The 26,691-nt window shown below is 37.9% G+C and overlaps 1 protein-coding gene and 1 long non-coding RNA gene across 2 annotated transcripts; one reads left to right on the top strand and one right to left on the bottom strand.

Moving 5' to 3' along the window:
* Positions 1-940: 940 nt before the first annotated feature.
* On the bottom strand, positions 941-10,634 carry LOC139114306 (uncharacterized). The gene is made up of 3 exons (XR_011547842.1): positions 10,513-10,634; positions 9,938-10,029; positions 941-1,008 (listed from the first exon to the last, which is right to left on the bottom strand). It is a non-coding gene; the product is annotated as an uncharacterized lncRNA (long non-coding RNA).
* On the top strand, positions 10,411-25,697 carry LOC139114305 (flavin-containing monooxygenase 5-like). Its single transcript, XM_070675934.1, has 7 exons — positions 10,411-11,180; positions 15,423-15,884; positions 16,693-16,751; positions 17,207-17,386; positions 19,874-20,090; positions 20,395-20,627; positions 21,668-25,697. The coding sequence occupies exons 1-7, from the start codon at positions 11,060-11,062 to the stop codon at positions 21,992-21,994; spliced, it is 1,599 nt and encodes a 532-aa protein (XP_070532035.1). The 5' UTR covers positions 10,411-11,059; the 3' UTR covers positions 21,995-25,697.
* Positions 25,698-26,691: the final 994 nt, after the last annotated feature.

Raw genomic sequence — 26,691 nt, 5'->3', positions numbered from 1 at the left:
AAACCAAAATACCGTATCGCAACACTGACATCAAACGTTAATGCTGGCGCCACAAATTATATACATTTTCTTTGTCTTCGAATAACAATAGGGCATCTTACGCTTCCGAAGAAATCTAACGATTGGATTGTTTCAAAAGTAGCATTTTATGCAAGAGAGAAATTAAAGTCTTTCATTAAATGTAATCTTGTCCCAGGTCGCAAGCTATCGAGAGTTCCTTCTCGAATACAGCTCAGTGTCGCGACATTGCCATCATCATTCTGCAGGTGCCTTCAATTAGAAGCATTTTCCTGACTTTTTCGATGAATTTAGTAATGAATTAAGCAGGTACCCAGACTCTCTTTTGTCAGTTCCTTCAATGATTAACCTAATATGTGATCGTATGAGGGTAGAATTACTATTTTTCTTTGAACTCTGATGACGGCTTTAAAGTAAATTGGCAACCCCACGCTTCCGGAGACATCTGACGGTGGACTGATTGCAAAAATTGGTTATTTTTGCGGGAAGAGAATTATAGTACTTCTCCGTGTCAGTGTTTACCATGGTCAATGAGTTGTAATTTTCTCTGCAAATTGGGGATGTGCAGCTTTCCGAAACCCCGTCGTGACATGCTGTTTTATTTTGGAAGCGACTTTAACGCCGGAAGCGGATCTGAAGATGATTATCATTAAAGGTGCATTACGTTTCTTAAAAGTCAATTTATATGCCGTCTCATATTCACATTGGCAAAGAAATTCAAAAGACAATGTGATAAATGAAGCTGGTAAATTTGCTGTTTACATTTGTTGTTTAATATTTAAGAAATTTGACATGCACAGTTTAATAGGTCGTTTAACCAATAACAGAGAAGGAAGGATAACTTGTGTATCGACAAATGGTTCAAGTGTAGTTTATTATGTCATAATGTCATTTGAGTTGATAAGTTATGTAAGTTATTTCAATGTACTTCATAGAATCGATTCCGACAAATTTCTTCTCTCAGCTGCCATGTGAATGTTCCTGCTTTTCCTATCGAAAAGAATGAACAACAACAATCACTGCAATACTTATGGCTGAAAGTCGGTATGTTTTCAAATAATTGAATCACATGGTGAATCTCTCAGAAAAAGTCTTAGAAAAATTCCATGGCCACATGTACAAAATCTGTTAAAGGAATCAATAAGTGCATTCCCGAATATCAAGTGTGTCATTTCAAAACTAAATGAGGAATTGCAAACAGCTTGAGATGAGTATGAAGACAGAGTATCTCATAAGCAATCTTCAAATCAACCAGTGTGATTTTGGTCATTATGTCAATCAGCAAAGCGTTCTGCTTACGAAAAATAAAAATGATCAGACGCTCTGGTACAACAGACTCGTTGAATCAGTGTAAAGCCGTAAGAAAGCATTTTATGCAAATATTCAAAAGCTATCAGAAAAATCATTAAAACAGAATAAGAAGTCACTTTCAAGATCCAGTATCAATAACACGTCTGAATTTGGTCTATTTTGAAAAAAAAAAAACTTGATGATCGGGGAAGGATCACTAAAAATGTGCATTTTTCACATGGGCTTGGAAATAAGCAATTGTTGTTTTAGTTTCTTCGAAACCAGAGTCCAATGCATTCAACAGCAATGGATAAGTAACATCTCAGAAAAAATCAAAATAAAGCACATGTAGACAATATAAAAGTTTACTATAAGTGTATTATAGCCGAAAGATATTTAGGTTTAGAAAGTAACGAAACGTTTACATTTTACATTTGCATGTTTTCGGTGTTCTTCATTATCGTTATTTCATTGAAGAAGGACGGCGAAACAACATCGACTCTCACACATGATATGCACTATTTGTAAGCAAGATTGGGTACCATTTCCTTCTAATGCCCCTTGTATGTCGATTAGCGGAAGACAGTGTTGGCACAGGAATTTATTGTGGAACCAAGATTGGATAGGTTTGAGACTCACTCATCTAGTGGTTGTTGACTAAAACAGCAGGATTATGATTATTAGTCGATTTGCATACAAAACAGAAGACGCAAATCGTGTCTTACCCGCTTGTTTTGAACATGTTGACGAAAATAACAAATGTTTGAACTATACTCAGAAAAATGAAGGTAGTGTACATTTTATGAATAAACATTAATATTTAACGTGATGTTTCCATAAACAGTTATGAATAGTAACAGTTACATGTTAATTGTAGTTTGTACCGATACTGGATCTGAATACTGTCGTCGGAACTGCGCTCAAAGGTAGTATGGGACCCATACGACCAATGTAAACACTGTATCCAAGGTACAATGGTGATTGATGAAAGTTAAAATACGTCGTATAATTTAAATATTGCAGCTATGATGATGAAGTGCATCTAGATATCGTGCACGAAATGCATTGTTTGTAAACAAGAAACTCACATAGACGCAGTTCCGACGACGGTTTCCCTTTAAAGTGACGCAACGAGCGAAAATATATCTGAAATGTAACTTGGCGCGAACGTCATATTGCCAAAGCGACTCACGAGCAACGGCTTTACCTTATATGCAACCAATAAAACTTGCTATAAACACTTAAAAAATTTAAAAAGAAATATGCTGTTCTCTGCTTCTGACTTTGGAGTTAAAATTGCAAGAGCTCAAAAAACATGTCAGTTTGGTCTTGATTTCTGGCGTGTAAAGCAGGAACTTTGTACGCAGGCTAAATTTGCGTTTGAAAAAGAGAGCGAGAACGACAAAGAAACTCGCGCGAAAACGGAAAAAAGAAAAGTGTATCATTTTGTCTCAAATAACATGTCGTGCCACATGTCAATCGTTTCAGTTTTATTCTCGTTGTTTGGATATAGAATCCTTGGAAGGGAGAAATAAACTTGCAAATTTTCATATTAATTAGAAGTTCCACCGAGATACGCTTTGTCTTCCCAACAAATAATAGGACATACACGGTACATGGTTACTGCAAGGGCACACTTTATCAGTAGTTTCAATTCGTAGCTAACAACGAAAGATATTGCCAATATTTCTGTAACCCTCCATCGAGACATTACATTTTTGCTATTCTAAATCCCGCTCAACTTGACATAGGCAAAACTCAGATTGTGTGGTTATTTCGAGAGAATGTTTCTCAGGTACTAGACGTTCACAAAAACAAGCCTCGCTGACATGTTTATCGGAGTACGACGTATATCAGGGACAGCTTAACACTGTAGTCAACGTAGAAAATTGAGACAGTGATCACTGTTTACGTCACATCGATACCATTGAAACACATGAAAATCGTATCATTTTGTCTGAAAAAATATGACGTGCAACGTGTCAATCGTTCGCTTTAATTTCCATTGCCTGGTTGTATTAATTGAAAGTTAAAGATAAACTTGCAGTTGCCACGTTAATTACAGGTTCCAACTGTACACTTTGCTTTTTAGAATAAATTACAGGGTATCGGCACATGTTTTATTGCTAGGATATGAATTGTAATGTCATTTGTAATACCAGTACTTTTAATTTGTATTGCACGGCACAACATATGGTCAATATTTCAGAAATCCTTTCGTCAAAGGATGAATTTTTTTACTATTATAAAAGTCGCTTTAACTTGACGTAGCTGTCTCTAGTGAAAGGCAAAATTAAATGTGTTTTTCTATATAACATTAAAACATACAACATTTCTTCGATAAATCACAAAAATACATAAAAATGCGCATAGCTAGTTACGCTGATTGGTGGGACCTCATGCGTTAGGTCTCATTACTATGTATTATTCACTTTACAACTCCCTGATTGGTTAATGTGTAGGTCCGGTCCTCCAGTGTTCACTGCCTCATTATGCAATGTCCCACGTGCTTCCTGGCTACCGCTGAAGTAATACGTTATTCGTGATGTACACGGATCGGCCGAAAGTTACAACGAAAAATGCCCGACAAACCTTCATGCGTTAAATTTCCATGTTTTTACTTATCCCTGCCCCTTTATGCATTAAGTAGACTCGGTTCAAGTCTGTGATTTGTTAATGTTTGAGTTGAGAGAACGCAACGATACTAGTATTTTGCTTTCATGTGAAACGCGCGCGTGAGTGGAGTGGACGCGATATCGATGTGTCGGGTGAACGCGGGGGAGTTTCACCTGGAGGTGAATCCGGCAGAAACTGACTCACTATACTGCGCAGACTCAAAGGTCACCCATTCAATCGCTAGGAAAAACCCCGGAAAAACATGGCCTGGGCTACCAAATTCCGAATAGTTTTGTACGAAATTGGAGAGACACAAGAGAAACTATTATAAATGATTTTATTTTTTTAAAATTCATCGACTTGAATCAAATCTAGCATAACAGGCATGTTGGCTCTTTGTTTTCCAATTGTTGGTTACGTACAAAGTTCACGCTTTTCGTTTTCATTTTGATTTGACGGGGGCAATGGCCGCATCCACAGCAGTGAGGCCTGTGAATGACAAGAGGAAACAATAGAGCTTCAAGGCATTACGTAACAAAAATTACGTAACGGTTTCAGGCGTCAGTAGCTCATTTCAACCAACTCGTGCAGAAAAAAGGACAAAATTTCTCCTGACAATATTTAATTCGTGTATAATTCACAGTATCACATAAAATGCCATGAATACTGAAGGAACTCTCGAACAAGGTCAAATCTAACTAGATATTTTGACAAATACTCGGCATGAGTACCTTTCTTCATATACTGGGATCGAGCTGCGACCAAGTGCAAGCATCATCCAAACGTACATGGGACATTGCATAATGAGGCAGTGAACACTGGAGGACCGGAACTATACATTAACCAATCAGGAAGCTGTAAATTGAATAATACATAATAATGAGACCTAACACATGAGGTCCCTCCAATGACTGCTCCGAAAGTGGACCTTAGAGAAGCGGATTAACCAATCAGAGCATGCAGTACATGTGTGTAGGACGTGTAATGTAGGTCATTTTGAAACAGGACTAGTCTGACGTCCGGATCTAAACAAAAACACGTTTTCGGTCGATACTTTGTTTATAAGCCAAATTCAGCTCCGTAATTAAATAGAATCTCCAACAATATTTTTTCCCACATTGTAAGTTTTTGAAAACGTGTTTTTGTTGAGATCCGGACGTTAGAATGTGACGTCATAGGTCAACGGTTTAACATCCATGATGGCAGATGGCAGACACCTAAAGATGAGAATAAATGTACACGTTTAGGCTACAAGTTACGTGAAAACATCTGTCTCCATGTAAATACGCGACGCCGGCTCCGTGTACGCGGAGAATGTAGGCACAAGTCGATGATATAATCGCAGAAATTCGTGACGTTACGCGTTCACGTTAACGTGTAGCCAAACCTGTCTATTGTCTCTAGAGAAACATGAAAACCAAAGTTGTGTTTTCTACATAACATTCAAACGGCAAAACTATATAGCAACTACACTGCAATGCCTAAGGCTATCATGATATATATAAATGCAGGAGACTGCTTGTAGGTTTGCTTTCAGGCTCACTTTAAATTAATCAATTTAGAAATTCATGTGCTAAACATTTGCACTTCTATCAAGAAGTGCATCCTGACACGTATGGGCATGAGGCTCCCCCTCACGTTTAAGCTGCACATTTCTTTCGTTTATGACTATTGGAATTGCCGCCGTTTTTGTTTACTGTTTTAAACACTCCACGGGCGCTGTTCCAGTGGTATCAGCTGGTTTACTTACTCTTTGATAAATGACTGTTCTCAGAGTTTCAGAAAAGACTTGCCAAAGCAACAAGAACTCCTTCATTACAGTTTTAAAGCCGTTCATACATTATCAGTCAGTGTTTTTGATGTATTGCTATATGCTTTCAAAAATCATGTGAAGGACAGTTTAGTGAGTTATCAGTATTATAGCGAAATATGGAAGCAAAATGAGAATGTTAAAACCTAAAACGTGTCTCCTTCAAATAAATATTCTTCACTAAAGCTACTAAAAAACTGCATTGCGATTCTTAAAGCTACCATGGTATATACAAATGGAAAAGATTGTGTGTCCGTTTTCTCTCTGTTTTCTTAATCAAATTATAGATTCATGTGCTCAGCATTTAGATCAAGAAGTGCGTGCGTAGAGGTATGAGCCCCGCCCTCACGTTTGAGCCGCATGTCTCTTTCGTTTAGGACTATTGACATTGCATCATAGTGTAAAGATTTATTGTCGATCGCATATATTCAAAAAGTGCCGGAACAAAAAAAGAAGGTATGTGTCTCGAAAGTGAATGACTTAAACATTTGCTCAAATTTTCCCAAAGGATTCTTTAAACCACTTTCTTTCGAAATCAAGGATAAAAATCATTGTACAAGAGAAACAAACTACCCAAGATTTACCGATATTTGGAATACAAAATGGCCGCCATCCCAGTGTTAACTCTATGGGGAACAATAACATTTTCGATTTTCGAAAAACTAAGAGAGTAACATTTTTGCTTACACACAAAAAAAAAATTTTTAATGTGCTCCAACGAGTGGTAGATCATGAAAGAATTGTAAATTTTTTGAGAATCTGAATATCTGTCGTCCAGTGGAATTCTGTAGGAAATACATTCTTGTATTACGTCATTATTAGACTATACTAAAACTACATTCCTTCTAAGATTTAAGCTTTGAGGCACCGCTTCACTTTTTATTTTACCAACCAGAGATTCCATCCGCTGAGATAATATGTCTAATCCATCATGTGCCTTTCTCGTGACACATAGACACTTTTCCTGCCAAAAGTGTTATGGCTTTGGGAACGGACTAGACTAGCATTTGCTATTTTCCGTTTCCGTGTACCCTTTATCACAGCACAACTCAGATGTACATTCGTTATTGAATTGTAATATTAATATGATTAAAGATTATATTATTATTATTATCAAAGGGAAACCTCTCACCAGGTGGGCCTGTTCAAGTATGCTGCCACGGATATGCCCGACGGACTGTACCATTATTTTTTAGGGTGGCCGACTGTTGTGAGGGACTGAATACATTGGCGCGCTAATTGGGTTTCTCTGTGGGAGGGACAAAAGGGCGGGTGATTGTCATGACTATAACACGGTATCCTTTTTCGGTAGCCGACAAATGAAACTAGAAGAAATAGCTTACATGCATTAAAACTGGAAAAAGAAAAACTGAAAGAGCCGACAAATGAAACAGAAGAAATAGCTGACATGAATTAAAACGATAACGCTTTCGGTCGCCGACAGACGCCACAATTCCCCGCGGGAATCTACATGGCAACGAGTTATTTATAGCCTGAGAGTTGCATAAACGTACAACGTACGTTCTGCCTCTTGCATAAACGTAGCACGTTCAACCCAGATCAGCTACGTAAAGTCCCAAGATCAATTCTAGTTTTCAGTACAGGACAGTTCTAGTTTTCAGTTCTTGTTCTATAAATCGGCGAAAAAACAAACCGAATAAACGTACAACTTACATTCTGCCTCTTGCATAAACGTACAACGTTCAACCCAGATCAGCTACGTAAAGTCCCAAGGTCAATCCTAGATTTCAGTTCTATTTCCAGTTTTCAGTTTTTGTTCTACAAATCTGCGAAAAAGCAAACGTTTTGTCTCTTCACCCAAGATCACCTACGCACAGGCCATTTCTAGTTTTCAGTTCTTGTTCTATAAATCGGCGAAAAAACCATACAAGCTCAGGTAATTAATCGTACGTTCTTTCTCAGTTTTTCTCGATTAGTCGAGTTCCAGTCCAGTTCAATAAATCGGTGAATAAACCGTAAGTTCCGTTCCGTCTCTTCAACCCAAATCAGCTATTTCAATAAATCATTCGTTCTGTCTATTCCACTTCATCCATGTCTCAGGTCAATAAATCACACGTTATTTACGTGACAGCCGGTCGCCCTTTTTTGGTGGAAATTTATGCACGTTGTTCGGACGCGTTTGTCAAGTTAAACTGCGGACAAGTTCAACTTTCTCAACTATGTTCAACTACACTATCAAAAGATGCCGCAGTAAGAGAATGTGTGAAGTGGGATGCCAAAACGACGAGCTTGTCGCAGTACCCGCAACATGCCGACAGCTTTTTTAACAAAGTGTTCTTTGCGGTTAGAATGTGCGAAGTGGGGTGTCAAAAACGACAACCTTGTCCCAGAATCTGTAACATGCCGACAGTTTTTGTATATATTCCCGACAAAGACATTATTTTAGAAGGTAAACTTTGCATTGAGTGAATATGTCTTTCACACCATCGGGTTTAAATATGGCTTACTTTTCGACTTTTGGTCACTGGTCTCCTGACCTTCAGCGATAGTGGTACTCCTCACGCTCTTCCCTGTTCCGTCAAATTCTGTCATTTTGACTCAAGTTCTGCTTCGTTTGGAATCTTTCTGAATACATACGTTTGGATTTTTTTCTAAATCATTCTAAACATATTCCTAAAACACAAAACTTTTGGTTTTATTTCCATTTAGACATCAATTTAGTTTCGGAATGGCAAGCGCAAGCCATTACAATCCAGGGTGCAGACGACACCATTGCCTATCTGAAAGAGCATGGGCTTGGCATCTTCTCAAAATTGTGTTTCTTGTGACAAGCCTATGGTTTGGACACCTGCTAAAAATATCTCTGATGGGTATACATGGCGTTGTCGGGAAAAGGACTGCACAAAATTTCGGAACAGACTTTCAATAAGACATGGATCTTTTTTTTCCAAGTCTCGTTTACGGTTGGACGTTCTTTTTAAAATAATTTTAACATGGGCTATGGATTACCCACTGCGAAAGATAGCTACTGAGACCTGAGTGTCGCGGCAATCGTTAGTCGATTACTGCAAATTCCTGCGAGAGGTATGCAGTACCAAGCTACTGACTGAAGACATCCATCTGGGCGGCTCGGGCACTGTGGTTGAGATTGACGAAAGTCTTTTTTGCCACAAGTTGAAGAGGATGAATGGTGTATCGAAGGAGATGCTTCCAGGTTACCAGGATGAGTATATGTGGCGAGAGCGGTACGGTAGGACAGATGAGGAGGCTGTTCGCAATATTTTGAAGAATATTGCAGAGCAGTATCCACTAAAGTAAGTTGAAAAGAGATATACCAAACCAAACCAAACGGTCCTTTTCAGGACCATTTTTAATCCTCCAAAAAGAGATATACCGTTAAAGAAACATGTATGCCATTAGCGTTATACTGCAAAGTCTCGCCCTTCAATTAGTAGTTAATTCATTCGGCCACTCCTGCCAATGTATTCAGCCCCTAACAACAGTCGGCCACCCCTAAAAATAATGGTACAGTCCGCCGGGCACTTCCGTGGCAGCATACTTTAACAGACTCTCCCTTCTAAATCGGAGGCATTTCTACCCTCAACAGAGACACTTCACGCCAATGAATTCTATGCACGGTCTCTCACCCAAGTGTTATGCTTCACTGTACGTAACCACTGTCTTTTATTAGTTTAGTAATAAACTTGAGTAGTCATCTATACTATTGGATGACTTTGTCTCACGACTACTTTCTCAGACCTGTTCATAATCCACACAATTCTACCATAAATGAAAGTTGATATGCAAGTGAATGTAAGCTCTACAATAAAAAAGAATCATGGAAAAACAATTCTACCTGTCAGGACTGGGAATATGGGATTTTTAAGGTAGACTTCACTACTTGTGCAATATCTAAAAATGCATCGTCTTTAGACATGGACCAAAAAAATACAACGTTTAAGAACGTAGTAAAAAAAGAAAGGCATCTTTAAAATCTTGATTACGCAAATATTTCCGTCAAAGGATAGTTCAGCTGCTATCATTCAAAAAAGACGACCTGTCGATATTTTTCCTTGGCAAACGATATATAGTATGCTGATCGATGAGCGTCTCCAGATAAGAAATACACCTTGAGATGTTCTAGGAGTTTCAAAAAATCTCCGATAATTTTCAGACAGCTCACGAATACTTGGTCGATAAAGACATGTGCCATACTGACAGAGATTTACAGAAGTGTCTTACCTTTTTGAGTTTCCTGCCTATTATATATGCCGCGGCGGGTGCCGTGGTTAACAATGGCCGGTCGTAGTCAGTATATTGTGTCCACGGTTATCCTACGTGAGCGTGGAAGAAACTTGTTTTAAAAATTTTACCTAAAAATCAATTGCGGCGACAAAGAAAAAACCGACCTGTAGATCACAAGGTGTTTTTTGTGAGAATTTAAAAACATTTTTCTATCTTTCAGTATATGAGTCCCAAACAGGGTAACGCTGTTTCATCCGTGTTCTCTTTTTATAGATTCGAAAACATGGTCATTTTCTGGGCTTTTAATGCAAATTACAATGATTCTTCATGTCATATCGACAAATGTCATCAAAGGAAACAAAAAATGTCGATGGGAGCGTCAGAACCAGAATCGCGTGGTGTTTCGAAACGAGAATCACAGGAATCAGCTTCGCGTAACATTTGAAAATGATTGTGATTCTGATTCTGGCGCGGATGGCTGTGCTCCTCAATCAGATTTCAGTACGACTGCCCGCGGGCGAAGGGCAAGTCACTGCACTACACTGCACGATATCAGAAACCACAAAACTCACATAGCTTGACACTGGACGAAAATACTTCATCCACAGAGAAGTATCATGGTAGAAGCAGTCAATCTTCACAGGCCTTGCGACTCTCCATGTCGTCGACAAAGCTGACCAGCTGATGACCTATATAGAGCCTGATAAGTGTACATGATATATCACCATAAGTCGCTATCCGTGCACGGAGGCGAGGCCGTGGAATAATGATCGCTACGTACCTTGCACTACAATTGTGTCGACCTGACATGAAACTTTTATGTAAACATCAGCAGTCGTGATAACAATCAACCTTATCGACGGCAAAGCAGACTTATGAACTACCGGGAAGGTCATACGGTCATAACAGGTCATAGGGAGTATTAAAAGTCGCCATTTCACCCAGTTTTGATTCGACAAGGCTTGGCCTACCTCGAGTACGTGGCCATCACCAAGTCTCTTACCACTTACGACCTGTCATAGAAATACCGCCTTCAACTTCCAGTGTAAAAGACTCGTCTTGCAGCTTCACTTTCGACGCACACTCGGACTGAAATATACAATACACATTCGTGTTTAAATGGAGCGTGCTAAGGAGAGAGTAGCAATCATCGGTGCCGGTGTCAGCGGTCTCGCTGCGTTGAAAAACAGCCTGGAGGAAGACTTTGAACCAGTCTGTTTTGAAAGACATGACACGTTAGGTACGTACAATTTCAGGACAAGCATTTCTAAAGAAATTTTTGGTATAATATTAATTTATATATATATTATATTCATTTTACAGGCTTACCATTCGCACAAATTCTCCAATTGCTTTATTACCCAGCACTATTCCGTACATATTTGTATGTAGGCCCTAAGGGAGCCGTCATTATTTATGGCCTGGGGGGTTCGGAGGAATCTGAGGGGGGTCACTCAAAAAATCGAAAGCTACAAGGGGGGTTGCTCAAAAGTGGAGAACAAGAAAGTGGGGGCTACTCAATTTTGTTGACATGTATTGAAGCATTTAGCGGAGTTACGAATTAATACAACAATAATAGTAAAGATATGTATATTCATACCCGGTATTTGTGTACACACACACACACACACACACACACACACACACACACATATATATATATATATATATATATATATAATATATATATATATATATATATATATTATATATATATATATATATATATATATATATATATAAGAAACTGTAGGAATTCAGGTGATCCCCAGTGGAGCGTGGAATGGGTGAAGATAGAAGAAACTTGGGTTGAAACACACTACCACACCTGGTTGTTAGGTTCCAAACGTATTTATTATACCTCAAACACAACGTTTCGCTCTAAATTTAGAGCTTCTTCAGGTGTTTTCTACAAAAAAAGTACGAACATGAAATTACAATGGTTGAATTGTGTAGGAAAACGAGCAATGTAGAGTTATAAGTCTGTGAAAATCTGGAAATGTACATGAATGACAGGAGAGACTAAAAAATTACAATGGTTGAATTGTATAGAAAAACGAGCAATGTGGAGTTACAAGTATCTGAAAATCTGTAAATGTACATAAATGAAAGGAGAGAGACTAACCTCGAGGTTGTACGGTCAAACTGTCTGGACCTACGCCGAGAGCTGGAAATTGGCGCGCTGAAGTCCAGGCGGGGGGGGGGGGGGTACTTTAAATACTCCAAAGCTCGTATGTGGGGGCGCTGTCAAATGCTATGTAAATTTTGGGCGAATGTTTAGGCCAGCTGGAGACAGTGTGTCAAGTTTTTTGATCCATTGTGATTCTAAATGTTTGCGTAGTTTGTCATCCTGTTTATTGACTTGGATGATGCCAATTATTGAAACATCACTGATACTGTGTTGATCAGAATTAAAATGTATGGCGACCGGGGTATCTTTTTTATGACGCACTGAGGAGAGGTGGTTATTGAAACGAAGTCTGAGAGATGTTTTAGTTTCCCCGACATATTGTTTATGGCAGCGTTGGCATGTGAGGAGGTATACGACGTTTTTGCTGTTGCAGCTGATGGCATTTCTGATTGTGTATGTTTTCTTGTTGACTGTGCTTTGGAACTGTGATGTATTAAGGGTATATTTGCAAATGTTGCAACCCCTCGTAGATTGACATTTGGTGAAACCGGGGCTGGATTCACCGGCGTTGTTAATATTCGAGCGGACAAGGAGGTCTTTGAGGTTAACATTGCGTCGGTATGATATAATTGGCATGTTAGGGATGGCTCGTTTTTCTATACAATTCAACCATTGTAATTTTTTAGTCTCTCCTGTCATTCATGTACATTTCCAGATTTTCACAGACTTATAACTCTACATTGCTCGTTTTCCTACACAATTCAACCATTGTAATTTTCATGTTCGTACTTTTTATTGTAGAAAACACCTGAAGAAGCTCTAAATTTAGAGCGAAACGTTGTGTTTGAGGTATAATAAATACGTTTGGAACCTAACAACCAGGTGTGGTAGTGTGTTTCAACCCAAGTTTCTTCTATATATATATATATATATATATATATATCTATAAATCATACTACAGGTGGTTTCAAGTAGAAACTAAAATCTCATTACACTATGTGTTTCACGTTATTGTGATCTTCAGATGAGAATGATCAGCTATTCGACGTGGCAAGCCGTATGTTAGAGGCTAGTAATGAGTACATTTTTCAGTATTTCCTGATTAAAGATTGATATACTTGCCTGATCATTAATGAGAAACGTCTGCTTTCTATATTCTACATTGTATAGGTTACCGATAGGGGAAAATGTGTAAAGCAAGCTTATTCTGATGCTATAAAGTTTAAAACCAGTTGAATGCCTGACAACAAACCCATCTTTTATTGCAGGAAAATAATAATAAATAATAAATGTGAATAAATGTATGTCTGTCGCTATTTTTTCGGTTTCAAAAAATATAGTTGAAATCAGTGAACTGAAATATAAGTTTTGGAATACTGTCTCAGATTTATTTTCCTTTGAGTTTTTTATACGAAAAAAATACTCCCCAAGTGCCACCAAATAACACCATTTTAATCTCTATTTTTCAAAAGCTCCAATGGCAGGAGGGGGACACCCCCCTCCTGACCTCCCCCCGCGACCGCTTATGCGGTCTCTTGTAGTGCTTTCGCACCACATCTTCCCCCTCTTGAAAAAAAATCCTACAGAATAACTGCATGTCACCAGAGCACTGGATACAGACCTGTACATCAACCCCTGCCACAGCAATTGGAACCTCCTTCCGACAAAGACCTATACCACAGGGTTTAATCAGGGTCTGTACAGGGCCTGTCGCAGCAGCGATCCATTTTACTGTATAGATATTTAACTTTCCCAATTTTTTTTTGGGGGGGAAGGGGGTCACTCAAATTTTCTGTAGCAGAGAGGGGGTTACTCAAACACGTCATGGTTGGCAGGGGGGTTACTCGAAATTTTGGAGTTTCGAAAGCAATTCCTCCGACCCCCCCCCGGCCGTAAATAATGACGGCTCCCTAAGTTTAGAAAGACGGAAACATCAATCTCATTGGTAAGCCATTAAGGTTCCAAGATATGTATTGAAGACTTCCAATTAATGGGATTTATTTTTAATCTATGCTACTTTTTGTGTTACATACTTTGAAAGGTGTTAGACTAGGGATCAGTTATCAGTCAGATAGGCTCATAGTTACGTATGTAAAATCGCAGACACACTTTGGAAGATTGACATTACACCTTTTTATCATGCTAATTAGCCTTGGTGCAGGGAAACGAAAAATAAAATCGATTTTTAAGAGGTTATTCCAAATGACTGTCACGTAGTCCCTATGTTAACAATTTTAAAATAAAGCCAATATTTAGGCTTTCAGAAAATGTATACTTTGATGGGCTTACGAGCCTAATTTTCGGCAGAGAGTTCATGAATTGGAAGGGTTCAATACTTGTCTTTGAACCTTAATTACGTTCGGGGTCGGAGGAATGGGATACTTAAAAAATTGATGAACATAAAGGTTGTTACTCTAAAAATGATAAACAAAGGAGGTTGGGCAAGTATTTCACGTGTGACAGTCATTTTAAGTATCACCAACTAGCATTCAGAACATAAAAGACATACTTGTATCTTATAATGCAGTGACTAAAATAATTGCATCCGGCTTCATCATGATGATCACGTGAAGTTATGTGCTCGTCTTCATACCATCAATTTACTGCTACAGGATGCTGGAGGAGTTTAAAATGTCATAGATTCAGTGTTTATAAACACAAAACATCAAATGTATTGATGTATGTTTGACACACTTGCTTAAACTTTGCTGGGGCTTGCCGAGAGTCAGATGTGATTTAGTTTTCAGATATCACCAAATGACAACTTTGTATTTTCAAATGTTCAGAATTAGAGGGAGACTTCCTCCGGGGCTCCCTAATCTGGTCGTTTTTAAAGCTGCCATAGGTATTAATGAAGCATGAGTAGTCACAATCATTACAAATACCACGAGTTAGTTACAAGGCAACATTACGAAGTTTGTGATACGGCCTTAATTTGCTACTGAGGAAGGATATTTTGGTCACTGCTATTAAGGTAGTATGAGCCACGAAAGTGAAAGACTAATAAACTTTTGCTCAAACTTTCGGAAATGAAACTTTCAACCATTCTCTTACCAAATCAACAATAAAATTTGGGGTCACTGTGCAAAGTTTGGAACTAGCGAAACAAACTCCCAACATTCTACAATATTTGAAATTAAAAATGGCCGCTATCTCTGTGTTAACTCTAAAGGGGGAAATCAAATTTTGGTTTTTCGAAAAGCTAAGACGGTGAAAGTTTTTCTTTCTCCAAGAGCATTAAAATGAGCCCCCACATGTGGTAGATCAGAAAAGAATTGTTAAAGTTTGAGTCAGACTCTCTGTCCCCGAAGCGCGATCTACCTTAACGGCAAAGCAAACATTTCTCTGTAGGTGGCCTTTGGTATTATACGAACGAAGTGAGGCAAGGACAGATTGGAGCTTGCTACCGCAGTCTCTGGAGCAATACTCCCAAAGCACTGATGTCGTTCACAGATTTCCCCTTGCCAAGGGAATTTCCAGTTTTTCCGTCCCAGAGACAGATGCACGAGTACCTTAAACAGTATGCTGAACATTTTGGACTTGAGAAATATATTCGTTACAAGACAAATGTCGTCAGTGTAGATAAGTCGGGTGATTATTTGTCATCGGGCAAATGGGACGTCCATTTTCAAGATGGCGGAACGAGAGAGATTCGAACGGAGACCTTCGATGCGGTGATGGTATGCACAGGTGGGTTTGGTGACGTATATATTCCCAACATACCTGGCTGTGAACAGTTTCGGGGATTGACGATGCATGCAAATAAGTATCGGGAACCAGCTCCATTTGCAGGCAAGCGGGTTGTTATTGTAGGCAAGTATTGTTTTGTTAGATTATTTCCAAACGCAAACAGAGCATGACGATATATCACGATTAAAATCTTTTGAATTCTTTGCTATTCAGAGGGCGAACAAAATAAGAACAGAAGCAAACAACAGATAAAATCAGCCATGCTGACATTTGGGGAAAAATTACCATGGAGGTTAGGCGTAAATATATGCAAATGTTGTGTGTGTGTATGTATGTATGTATGTATGTATGTATGTATGTATGTATGTATGTATGTATGTATGTATGTATGTATGTATGTATGTATGTATGTATGTATGTATGTATGTATGTATGTATGTAAGTATGTATGTATGTATGTATGTATGTATGTATGTATGTATGTATGTATGTATGTATGTATGTATGTGTATGTGTGTATGTGTGTATGTGTGTATGTATGTATGTGTGTGTGTATGTATGTATGTATGTATGTATGCATGCATGCATGCATGCATCTATGTATCTATGACATTGTAAGGTTTATGTATGTATGTATGTAAGGTTTGAAACACACATGGTCGCTGTACAAAATGACAAAGTCAAATATTGGAACGTGGCAAAAAAGTGTGCATCATCGCTACGTTAATTAATGCCAAGCAAGATTAAATGGCTGAGTGCTTTCCTAATATGCTGATGACTGTTCAGCAGTCTAATGCTCAGTCCAGTGAAGTTTCATTATTCTAAGTTTTTCTTGATGTGAAAAATACAACTTTAAAGCAGCCAGATTGACGAGTGGCAAAGTGTCAGCGATCTATTCCAAAAATTCAAGGATATTAATTTTTCTCGCCAGGTTCGTCTCACACAGCAGGCGATATCTCGTGTGAACTTGGACACAGTTATTGTGAGAAGGTAGAGTATAATGCCGGAGATTGTACGTTATAGAACCTTTCTTTGTTGCAATTTCAGTCTAAAATCTTTACAACAAGTCTTTTTTTTCTGTTTTGTTTTGGTTTGCCACTTACATGGGTCATTTAAAGCTCTTTGAGAAAGAAACTTTCACCGTCTTAGTTTTCCGAAATCGAAAATTTTATTTTTCCTCAGAGAATTAACGAAGGAATGGCGGCCATGTTGAATTTCAAATATCGGTAAATGTTGGGTATATCTCTAGTACCAAATTTTCCGCGAAGAACCCTGATTTTTATTCTCGATTTAGCAAAATAATCGTTGAGATTTTCAATGAGGAAAATTTGAGTAAAAGATTGAGTTTTAAAACATTACATTACATTAAACGTTACATTAAACCATAAATGATGGAAAACCTGTAAAATGTTATTGGGCTGTACATTTTGTGTACTTTCTACTAGGTCTATATGAGTGTGCGCAATGGTACGAAGGTAGTATCCACATTTACGGCATCAGGTTGGCCAACACTGCTGTATTTTTTGAAAAGGGCGATTCTCAATCTTCCTGCCAATTTGACTGATCGATTATATGGCCAACAGGCAAGGTTACGCTTTCATGATCGCCATAAATTTGGATTGGCGGTAAGTACCTAACAAAAAGCGGTCTTTTTTTCGAAAGGCTGCGAAAATACCAACTTTTTTCAGAATGTTCTGGCTTTTACATTGTGAAGACGTCCAGTCGACAGACATGGGGATTCAGCCATTCACAGTCCACAGATGATGACGATAATCCATGCAAAGAAAGGAAACGCGCATGCAGCACGCAAGAATGGGGCGAGTTTTTAAAAAACTATTGAACTCTAGCTCTCTATACTGTCTATGGCTCAACGAAGACAAACAATAGGGAATAATACACTTATCACATGCACAATTCGAGAATTCATTATTTTTGTGAAGAAATAGTGTGAAAAGATTTTCTGATTTTTGGCGATTTGATACTTGCAGGATGTTAGAGTACATAATGTGGTGATTTAGTAAGCATTTGATTTGGTTAACTGTATTTTGTGTCGAACTACAGTAAAAAAATCATTACAAACTAAAGCTAAAGGTGATATTAGCAGGTTTGGTCTCCAACAAATATATTCTATATATTTTTTTTTCAATGTTTAAGAGCATCAAGGTTGTAAATAGTTAACATATTTTAAACTTCATGCTATCTGACCCATGTATCTCTTTATGTAAACATGGTCAGTACCAAGAGGTTGATCATTTAATATCCTGAGGGGTCAGGAAGATTTTTGGGAAAAAAGATTCCCAGCAAATGTCAATAAAAACCCGCTAGAAAAGGCTTGGCAAATAGAAAAGATGGGAGGGAGGGAAAAATACTGTACAGCGGACCAGGTAAAAAAATAATGCTACTTCATCAATCTTTCAGAGCCCCTCCTCCCTCCCCCAACGATATCAAATGATCCATCCCCAATGTCTTCATGCGCACAGTTAACAGCGCACTGTATCTCATTTGAAGATTCCAAGTCAGGTTAGGATTTGAAATGAATAGTCATGTTCACACTGTTAAAATTCTTAAGTTGATCTCAATGAATTGATTTTGTAAGTTGTTCCAAAAGTGGATGCATCAGTTGTACTGGTAAAACAATGTTTACTTTTTTCTATAGGGCTTCTGAGTTAACCGTTGTATGTTGAAATCTGTCCATGTATCTGGTGTATGAGCAAATTGTAAACATTGGTTGCATGTTATGCATTCCAGTCAGAGTCATCTATTGTTCATGAAAATTTAGCATGGAAATATCTATATGTTGTGTTTAAAATAAGTTTTAGGGTACAGATCTGGTAATTGGGGCCACGCTTTGGATTTTTTTAATGCCAAATGTGATATTATTGAAGTCCCTGGTCCAATTGCAAACAAAATGTAGAATTGCTGCACATTTTACCTGTGTATTTATGGTAGATACATGCTCAACTGTAAATTAGTATTTGTTCATATGAAGTGAGAACTTGGTGAAAATCTCGATAAACATTGGTCAGATTTTCTCGGCAAGGCAACTAGTATACCATATTATACAAAAAGTGTTGCATTGAAGTCGCCATGAGTGAATCTCAAAGAAGTTGTGGTAAACAGTTATTGTGAACAAACAGTCTTTCATTTACAAGATGCGGGGTAACATAAGTATATTCACAAAAAGTGTCATCTGTATACAGAGCGAACTTTCCTGCTTAATCCAGCAAGGTCATGTTATTAACAACCAACGCTAACATCTGTGGTTGTAAATATGACAATTTTGTATGAAACAAATGCCTGGAACTTGAATTTGGTTTAAAAGGATTTCGTTTCTTTCCATTGTCATATTGTATATTTATGGAATTGTTTGTCTTTGTAAGTCAAGCAATGGCTTCTATACAATTCCCTAGTTTGATGCTTTTAAATTTGGTTAGAAGGGCTTAAAACAGATGTACATATCTGATGCCACAGGCTCCTTGGTATATATAGGTTTGTGTTTTGAAATTTCCCCTTTTGTCTATGATACTGCAATGCTTGTTTAACGGAGTGGCAGTTTGGGACATACTATTATCATGACGGTGTGGCAGCATCATTAACAAATGAAAGCTCTGAAGAATGCCCATTATTACATCTTAATTTAGTCTTCTATTGTGCAACCATAGACCATAGAGAGACGATATATTGTCTACATTAATTTAATGCATTACAATATTATAAGGAACACCTCTAGTTTGGTATGGCAGATTGTATCACTAGTTTTGAAGTACCAGGTTGCATGGTATTGTGTAAGTGTGTGATCAACGGTTTTAAGTTGCAAACTATTTTGTACTTCAATGGAAGGTGCATTTAAATTTGTTCAAATGCACTTGCTATGAATATCACAAGCTAAGGTCCATAGAAACTATTAAATATAGTGTATACACTCATTCTGTCTTGGCATATGTAACCAAATGTGAGCAAAGTATCATTGACGCTATTTTCTTTTTTCTTTGGGATAAAATTGATGTGCTACTATTGAACTGTTATCAAGATTCAGTGATATTTCATTTAAAATCCACCAGAATTCCAATCCATTAACGACCATTTTCATATTTTCGGTTTTCATCCCAAAGGTACGCTATTCAGACAGACCGGTGTCGACCATGATTAACGACCATATACAAGACTCCATCGCCGCTGGTCAAGTGACTATAATTCCCGAAGTTGTAAAGTTCACAGGATCTGGTGTAATTTTATCAGACGGCTCCGCCATCGACAACCTTGATGCAGTAATCTTCGCAACAGGCTATCTCAGCAGATATGGTATACTTGACGAATCATTTATATTTGGTAAGGCTGTTCAGTAGGATTAGGAACCTGTACTTTTTCCCTTTGCGGGACCAGTATTTGTTGTGAAATTTCGCCTCCGTTCAGGGCGCTCCTTCAGCCCCATGCACACCCTTTGCATGCGTAATAAGCCATAGGTGTAGAATAAAATTGTATTAATTTCTGTAGAGGTGTACCTATGTAATGCATTTGTGGTTATCTATATCTCTGCCTCTTTGTTTGTCTGTGGTCTTCGTACGTCAAAGCAATTTACCAACACGTTTTGGTTTGCCCTACTCTTAACTTGACTTCTTTCAACTTCTTTCAGATGACTCGGATAGCTGTAAACTGTATAAGTATATCGTGCCAGTGGATTTGAAGCACCCAACGTTATTTATCATCGGTGCAACAAGCAGGATATTCCCCTCTTTCTACACCGCCGTGGACGTGCAAACTCGCTGGGCTGCTCAAGTGATCAAAAAGGAGCTTAAACTTCCAAGTAGAGATGGGATGTACGAGGACATCCGAAGTAAAAAGCCAATCGGTAGATTCTGCGTGGCGGTAAGTAGGATTGTCCTCCAAAAAAATACTTCGCCGATGGCAGATTGTCCGATGTGTTTTCATCGCTATGTTAGAACGCATTTGTGGCTTAATATTTTAGGTTCAAGATACACAGAAAGAAAATGTTATTTTTGAGTTTTTTTGTTATATTTTTATCTACGTAGTCATTTTCACGAAAAATGTTCAGTATCACGGATACCAGCTGTTTGACATATATCTAAATCATGTGTCACGAGTGATGAAGTGCGACAGCGATCTCAGAGCTGTAAAAAAAGTCCCCGCGTTCTAATTAATATGCACTTCGAAAGTGAAGGACTTGAACTTTTGCTCGCACTTTCATCAAGGGATCTTTCATCAATTATCGTTCAAAATCAAGAATAAAAATCTGGGGTCATCGTGCAAATTGTGGTACTGGAGAAACAAATTACCAAAGATTTACCGATTTTGAATTCAAAATGGCCGCCATCCCTGTGTTAACTCTATAGAGATAGATAAAATTTATCGATTTTCGAACTAAGACAGTAAAAAAAATTCTTACCCACACAGTTTTAAAATGACCCCCCCCCCCCCCCCGCCGCTCCAGAGATAGGCCAGAAAAGAATCGTAAAAGTTGGATAGTCCAAATATATGTCCTTGAGGCGCGTTCTACCTGAATATTTCTTCGTAAACTATTATATTTGACATCATGAAGACGAGTAAAGTAGTTTCATACAAAGTGTTTGAATCGTCGATTCGCCCTCCTTGGCGTTGATTTGTCGCAACTAGGCTATCTCACCGCAAAACTCAGAATGGTTTTGTGGAAACAGGTCTTATAAGGTCTTATAACCGCCGGGTCTTATATGCATCCGTAATCAATCGGTGTACTAGTATGCGACTTAAATTAATTTGCTTGGGATAGCCACACTGGACCGAAGATGTTTCATGTAAGATTAGCTTAAACTTTGCAACATCTAAGTGATCCCATAAGCTGGTGGGTAGACAACATTTCCTCTCCAAATGGCAATGACATGTTAGGTCGTTTTTCTCATCGCATTTCACAGGTTCCAAGTACTCTGTATCAAGACGAATTGGCCAGAGAAATTGGAGTCCTACCGAACTTTTGGAAACTGTTGTTCACCGATCCCAAATTGGCTTACGCCTTTTATTTTGGTACCGCTGTCGGGGCCTGGTACCGTCTTCAGGGACGTGCGTCGTGGATTGGCGCAAGAAATACTATCCTCGGCGTGACGGACGATGTGTTGCTTTCATTAAACCCACGATACAAACGCAAGACTTGGAAGAATTCTATTTTTGACCAAAGTAGTAGAATTCTTGCCATAGCGTTTTGTGCATTGGCTTTTTGTGGTGGTCTCTACATGAGGCGATAATTTGCGTTGTAAGTTGAGCTTTCATGAAATTTCGTCCAGATGTCAAGCCTATTTTAAGATATTTAGACACGGTCCCTCCACAAGGGGAACCGTGATTTAGACCAATGATTGCGCTCATTTTTTTTTTTTTTAAATTTGGCTTTATTTAATGAGGGTAGCCTGGTAAACTCTAGAGAGAGTTTATTTCCCCCAGGGCCCTCGACATTACAACAAATATATACACAACCACAAAACAATTTTCAAGAGTGGAAATACAAATAACCACATATAACAACCGCCACATTTAACGGAAAAGCAAGAAAAAATTAAAATTCTGCCAATATTGTTTTTAAATAATTTCTTTTAAAAGAGACAAGTGTCTCAGAAGATTTGACTTCTGTTTTCAACTTATTCCATTCCATAGCTCCCTGTACTGACCGTGTGTTTAAAAAAATTCAGTTTGGCTCTAGGGATATCAAGCTTATTTTGGGAGCTAGCTCTGGTCACACGGCTATGACACTGACTGACATATTGGAACATTTCCGTCATATACAATGGGGCTATACCTTTCAAGGATTTAAAAACTAAACACATATTTTTGTATAAAATTCTATCAGGTAAAGGCATAATATGTAATGATCTAAAAAGTCCATTGGTCGGATAATTATACTTAGTGCCCATCATAACACGCACAGCGCGTTTCTGTAATTTGAATAACTTGTTTATATTTGCACTAGTTCCCCATGCACTACAACAATAGTCCAAATGGGGAAGTATATATGCATTATAATATGTTCGTCTAGTACTTAATGGTAAATATCGTATTATACGTCTAAGTAGAGCTATACGTGAATTGACCTTTTTAAATTGAATCAGTATTTGACTTCCAGTTCAAGTGTTGATCTACCACTATACCCAGAAGTCTTTCTTCATTTACAGACTCTAAGATATTCTGACCAAGTTTACAATGAAGAACATTTCTTGGTAGACGTGACAATCTCTGATGTGTGGTCATAAGCATGGTCTTTGTTTTACTTGTATTTATAACCATTTTATTTTGCATACACCAATGTCTTACTGATTCAAGATCATCATTGAGTGTTTTTTCAATTTCTGCCAGGTTCTTTCCTTTTGCCATGATTGTAGAATCATCGGCATACATTTCAATGGTGTTGTTGACAGCTAAAGGTAAATCATTAATAAACAATATGAAAAAAAGGGGCCCAAGTATGCTACCTTGAGGAACCCCAGTAGATATCGGTAAAGCATCAGAAATTTGATCTTGAAAACACACAACTTGTTTCCTATTTGAGAGATATGAATGAAACCAGTTTATGGATGTTATATCACAATTATAGATTTCAAGCTTTTTAAGAAGCACTTCATGGTTCACCAAGTCAAAAGCTTTGCGTAAATCTATAAAAAATCACTGCACCAGGAGAGTCCTTCCAAATGTCTTGCAGACCATTGAACCCCAGGGGATCAAGTATCCCTTCGGAACCCTGATGAAAATTTGAAAACCATATCTTGTTCCCGCGGTATGCCAGTATGTGTTGAATTCACTGTCAAATTACCATCAAAGAAAAGAGATTCGAAACAAAACGCAACGAACAAACCTCTAGCTTACAATTAGTAAATACTCCTCAGTGTAATTGCCGTGCTGTCATACCTAAAAGGCACAGGTTTATTAAGTATGCACACCTTTCAAAGGAAAACATATGACTAAAATTGCATAAACTGTCAATGTCAACCACTAAAGCTAGAACCAGGTATTGAAGACTGTCCCTTTAAAGGGACGGGAATTTCATCAGTTTTTTTATCTCAAAGTCTCAAAACAAAGGGATGAACTTTAAATGATAAACAAATGACTATCGCCATGCAAATAGTCAATGTCAACATTAACCACTGTTAGAACTAGGCATTAGGGACCACGGCTTTCGCAATCATGTTTCCATTAATAGTAACCACTACGAGAAAACAACTCCGACACTGGGATACTCTTTCTCAAGTGAGTGCATGCGTGTGTCCATCGATTGAGATAGTGAAAGTTGTTTTTTTTTCCAATAGTGTACCTTCCTCTCATAGACGAAATTAATGTGCTTATGGATGCGTCTTATAGTTTATATCCTTTTAATTACCTTGTACAAAGGTGGAAACAAATTTAAATCAAGTAAAGGATGTTGGAGTGAGGGACTGGTAATTTTGAACCATATGCGGGCGCTGTTGTTAATTGAGGAAATCATTTTACGCGGCAAATATTTCTCATTTCGGAGATTTAGTAGCAGTATTTATTAGAGTGGTGACGTGACTTAAAATTGACATTTAAATAATGATAAAACATCAACGGTAAGTGGTCGCCAAGTCCAATGGGCTCATACGTCATTATAATATTGGAACTTTAGAATTAGGATAGCTCGATGAAATAGAAATTAAATTAACTGATAGTATAATACTAATATGATATCCATACAGTATTAGTATTGATGAATAAAGTATTACGTCTTCTTTGAAATGACTTTGTCATGTTGCTCTACTATTTGTTTCCGTTAACTGTACTAATTTTTCTACGCCATTATAATGAATAAACTCTCGGTTTGACTCGTTTACGAGACCAAATAGTTGATGACAAAATTGTCATACAAGCTACGATGAAACACAAAATGTAATTCATCTTCTTTATCATTATCATACAAAGTCTACAAATTCGCCTATCTATATTTTCCTGTCTATATCGCCCAGTCTCAATGCGTAGTGGGAGAATACCAAAACGTAAGTGTACAAGAAATGGTCTTTCGGCCCTCGATAGGTTAAAGGATAAATATTTTTCCTGCCCAAAATTAGATTTCAACTTTGCATATGTGCGTAATTTTGATTTGTTTGTTACAAAATCATATCAGTGACTAGTACATTCAGCTTGCTTTTTTTCTTTAACTCTTTCAATACTACGTCATGGATATCGTCTATATCTAGTGAATAAAAAGTGTCATACATTACAGATGACCAATTATTCACTGCTAAAGATTGATCCCACAAAAATATTTTCTTCGTTAATCTGTTTTCATTTAAACTCCACAAACGATTCCAAAGTCGAACTTTGTTAACCCAGTGCCTTGAGATGCATGAATACCAACCAGTATCTCCATTAATAGTTAATGTTGGTGCAAACTTGTGCACTTCCAACTAAAATCTAAGTGTTCTATTCTACACCGCCTCACACTCTTTGTATGATACATGACCCATACCCAAGAACAGTAATCTAAAATTGGTACAACAGAGGCATTATATAGTTTCGGGAAAGTATGAAATCCCATATTACTTAAAAATTTAAATTTTGATATAACAGCACCTAGAGCCCTGTTTGCCGATTCGGCAAGAGCTTTGACAGTGACACAAAAATCAAGATATTCATCCAACACAACACCAAGAAACGTGTACTGTGCCACATAATCTAAATTATTATTGCCAATTCGGAATTGAAATTGACTACGATCAACATTTTTCTTTCTAAAATGAACTACTTTTGATTTTACACCAGACATTGAACTGATCAAGCATGTTTTGCAGATTATCTTCTGAATCTGAAAAGAGAAGTATGTCATCGGAAAAAAGCATACACTAGTTTAATCCCCCAATATTATCCCACGGTCAAGAGATTGCTAATCTGTCACAAGATCATTAATAAATAAAGAAAATAAAGTTGGAGATACATTATCGCCTTACCTGACACCTGTGTTTGTATCAAATGTTGCCGATAAATTACCAGTGAGTAGACATATTACAGCATTTGAATCTTTTATAAATTGCCTTGATTGACATTTTTCCATCAATCCCATCAATCAGTAATTTATAAAGCAGGGAATATCTGTTCACAAAACCAAACGCTTTGCGTAATAGACGCAACAAAGTGACGACACTTCGCCCAAGATTGCCATAGGACAAATGCGTGACACGGCGAAGGAGAAAAAGAAATTGTTACAAAACCCGCGCTAACATAAGACCAAGACACCAAAGATTGGTAGTATAAATCTTTATTAGCAATACATATCATAGTCAAACGTGTTAAGGAAGAACGCGCCTCGGGACAGATATTCAGACTCTCAAACTTGTACGATTCTTTTCTGATATACCTCTTGTGGAGGGTTCATTTTAAAGCTCTTGGTATAAGAAAACTTTATTTTTCTCCATAGAGTTAACACGGGGATGGCGTCATTTTGAATTTCAAATATCGGTGAATCTTGTGTAACTTGTGTCTCTGGTACCAAAGTTTCACACGGTGACCCCCGATTTTTATTCTTCATTTTGAAAGAGAATTTTCGAAAGATTCCTTGAGGAAAGTTTGAGCAAACGTTTAAATCTTTCACTTTAGAGGTGCATACTACCTTAAATAAAATAAACCATAAAAAACGAGAAGAACCCTGTGCTGAGACCAAGGCACCCCTACCCTTGGGGACGGACATTTCTGCAACCCCCTATGATGCGCGCGACACAGATACATGGAGAAGGGTCCGCAGGTCGAAAAATTTGCATAGTTCATTGCGTATGCAACATCAGCGATATGATGATCAATGTAAGACGCAGTCTTGGTAATCTGACAAGCCAATTAAAACTGTGTGGGGACTCTGGTACTAACACAAATAAATATTATTATCACTGTCCACTGATGGGGGGGGGGGGGGGTTTCGGGGATACATGTTTGGTTCTGTCCTTGAAAAATGAGT

Source organism: Ptychodera flava, chromosome 16 (assembly GCF_041260155.1).
Source record: "Ptychodera flava strain L36383 chromosome 16, AS_Pfla_20210202, whole genome shotgun sequence".
NCBI classification, from domain to species: domain Eukaryota; kingdom Metazoa; phylum Hemichordata; class Enteropneusta; family Ptychoderidae; genus Ptychodera; species Ptychodera flava.
Note: the sequence above shows the minus strand (reverse complement) of the source record. Positions and strands in the feature narration are given on the sequence as shown.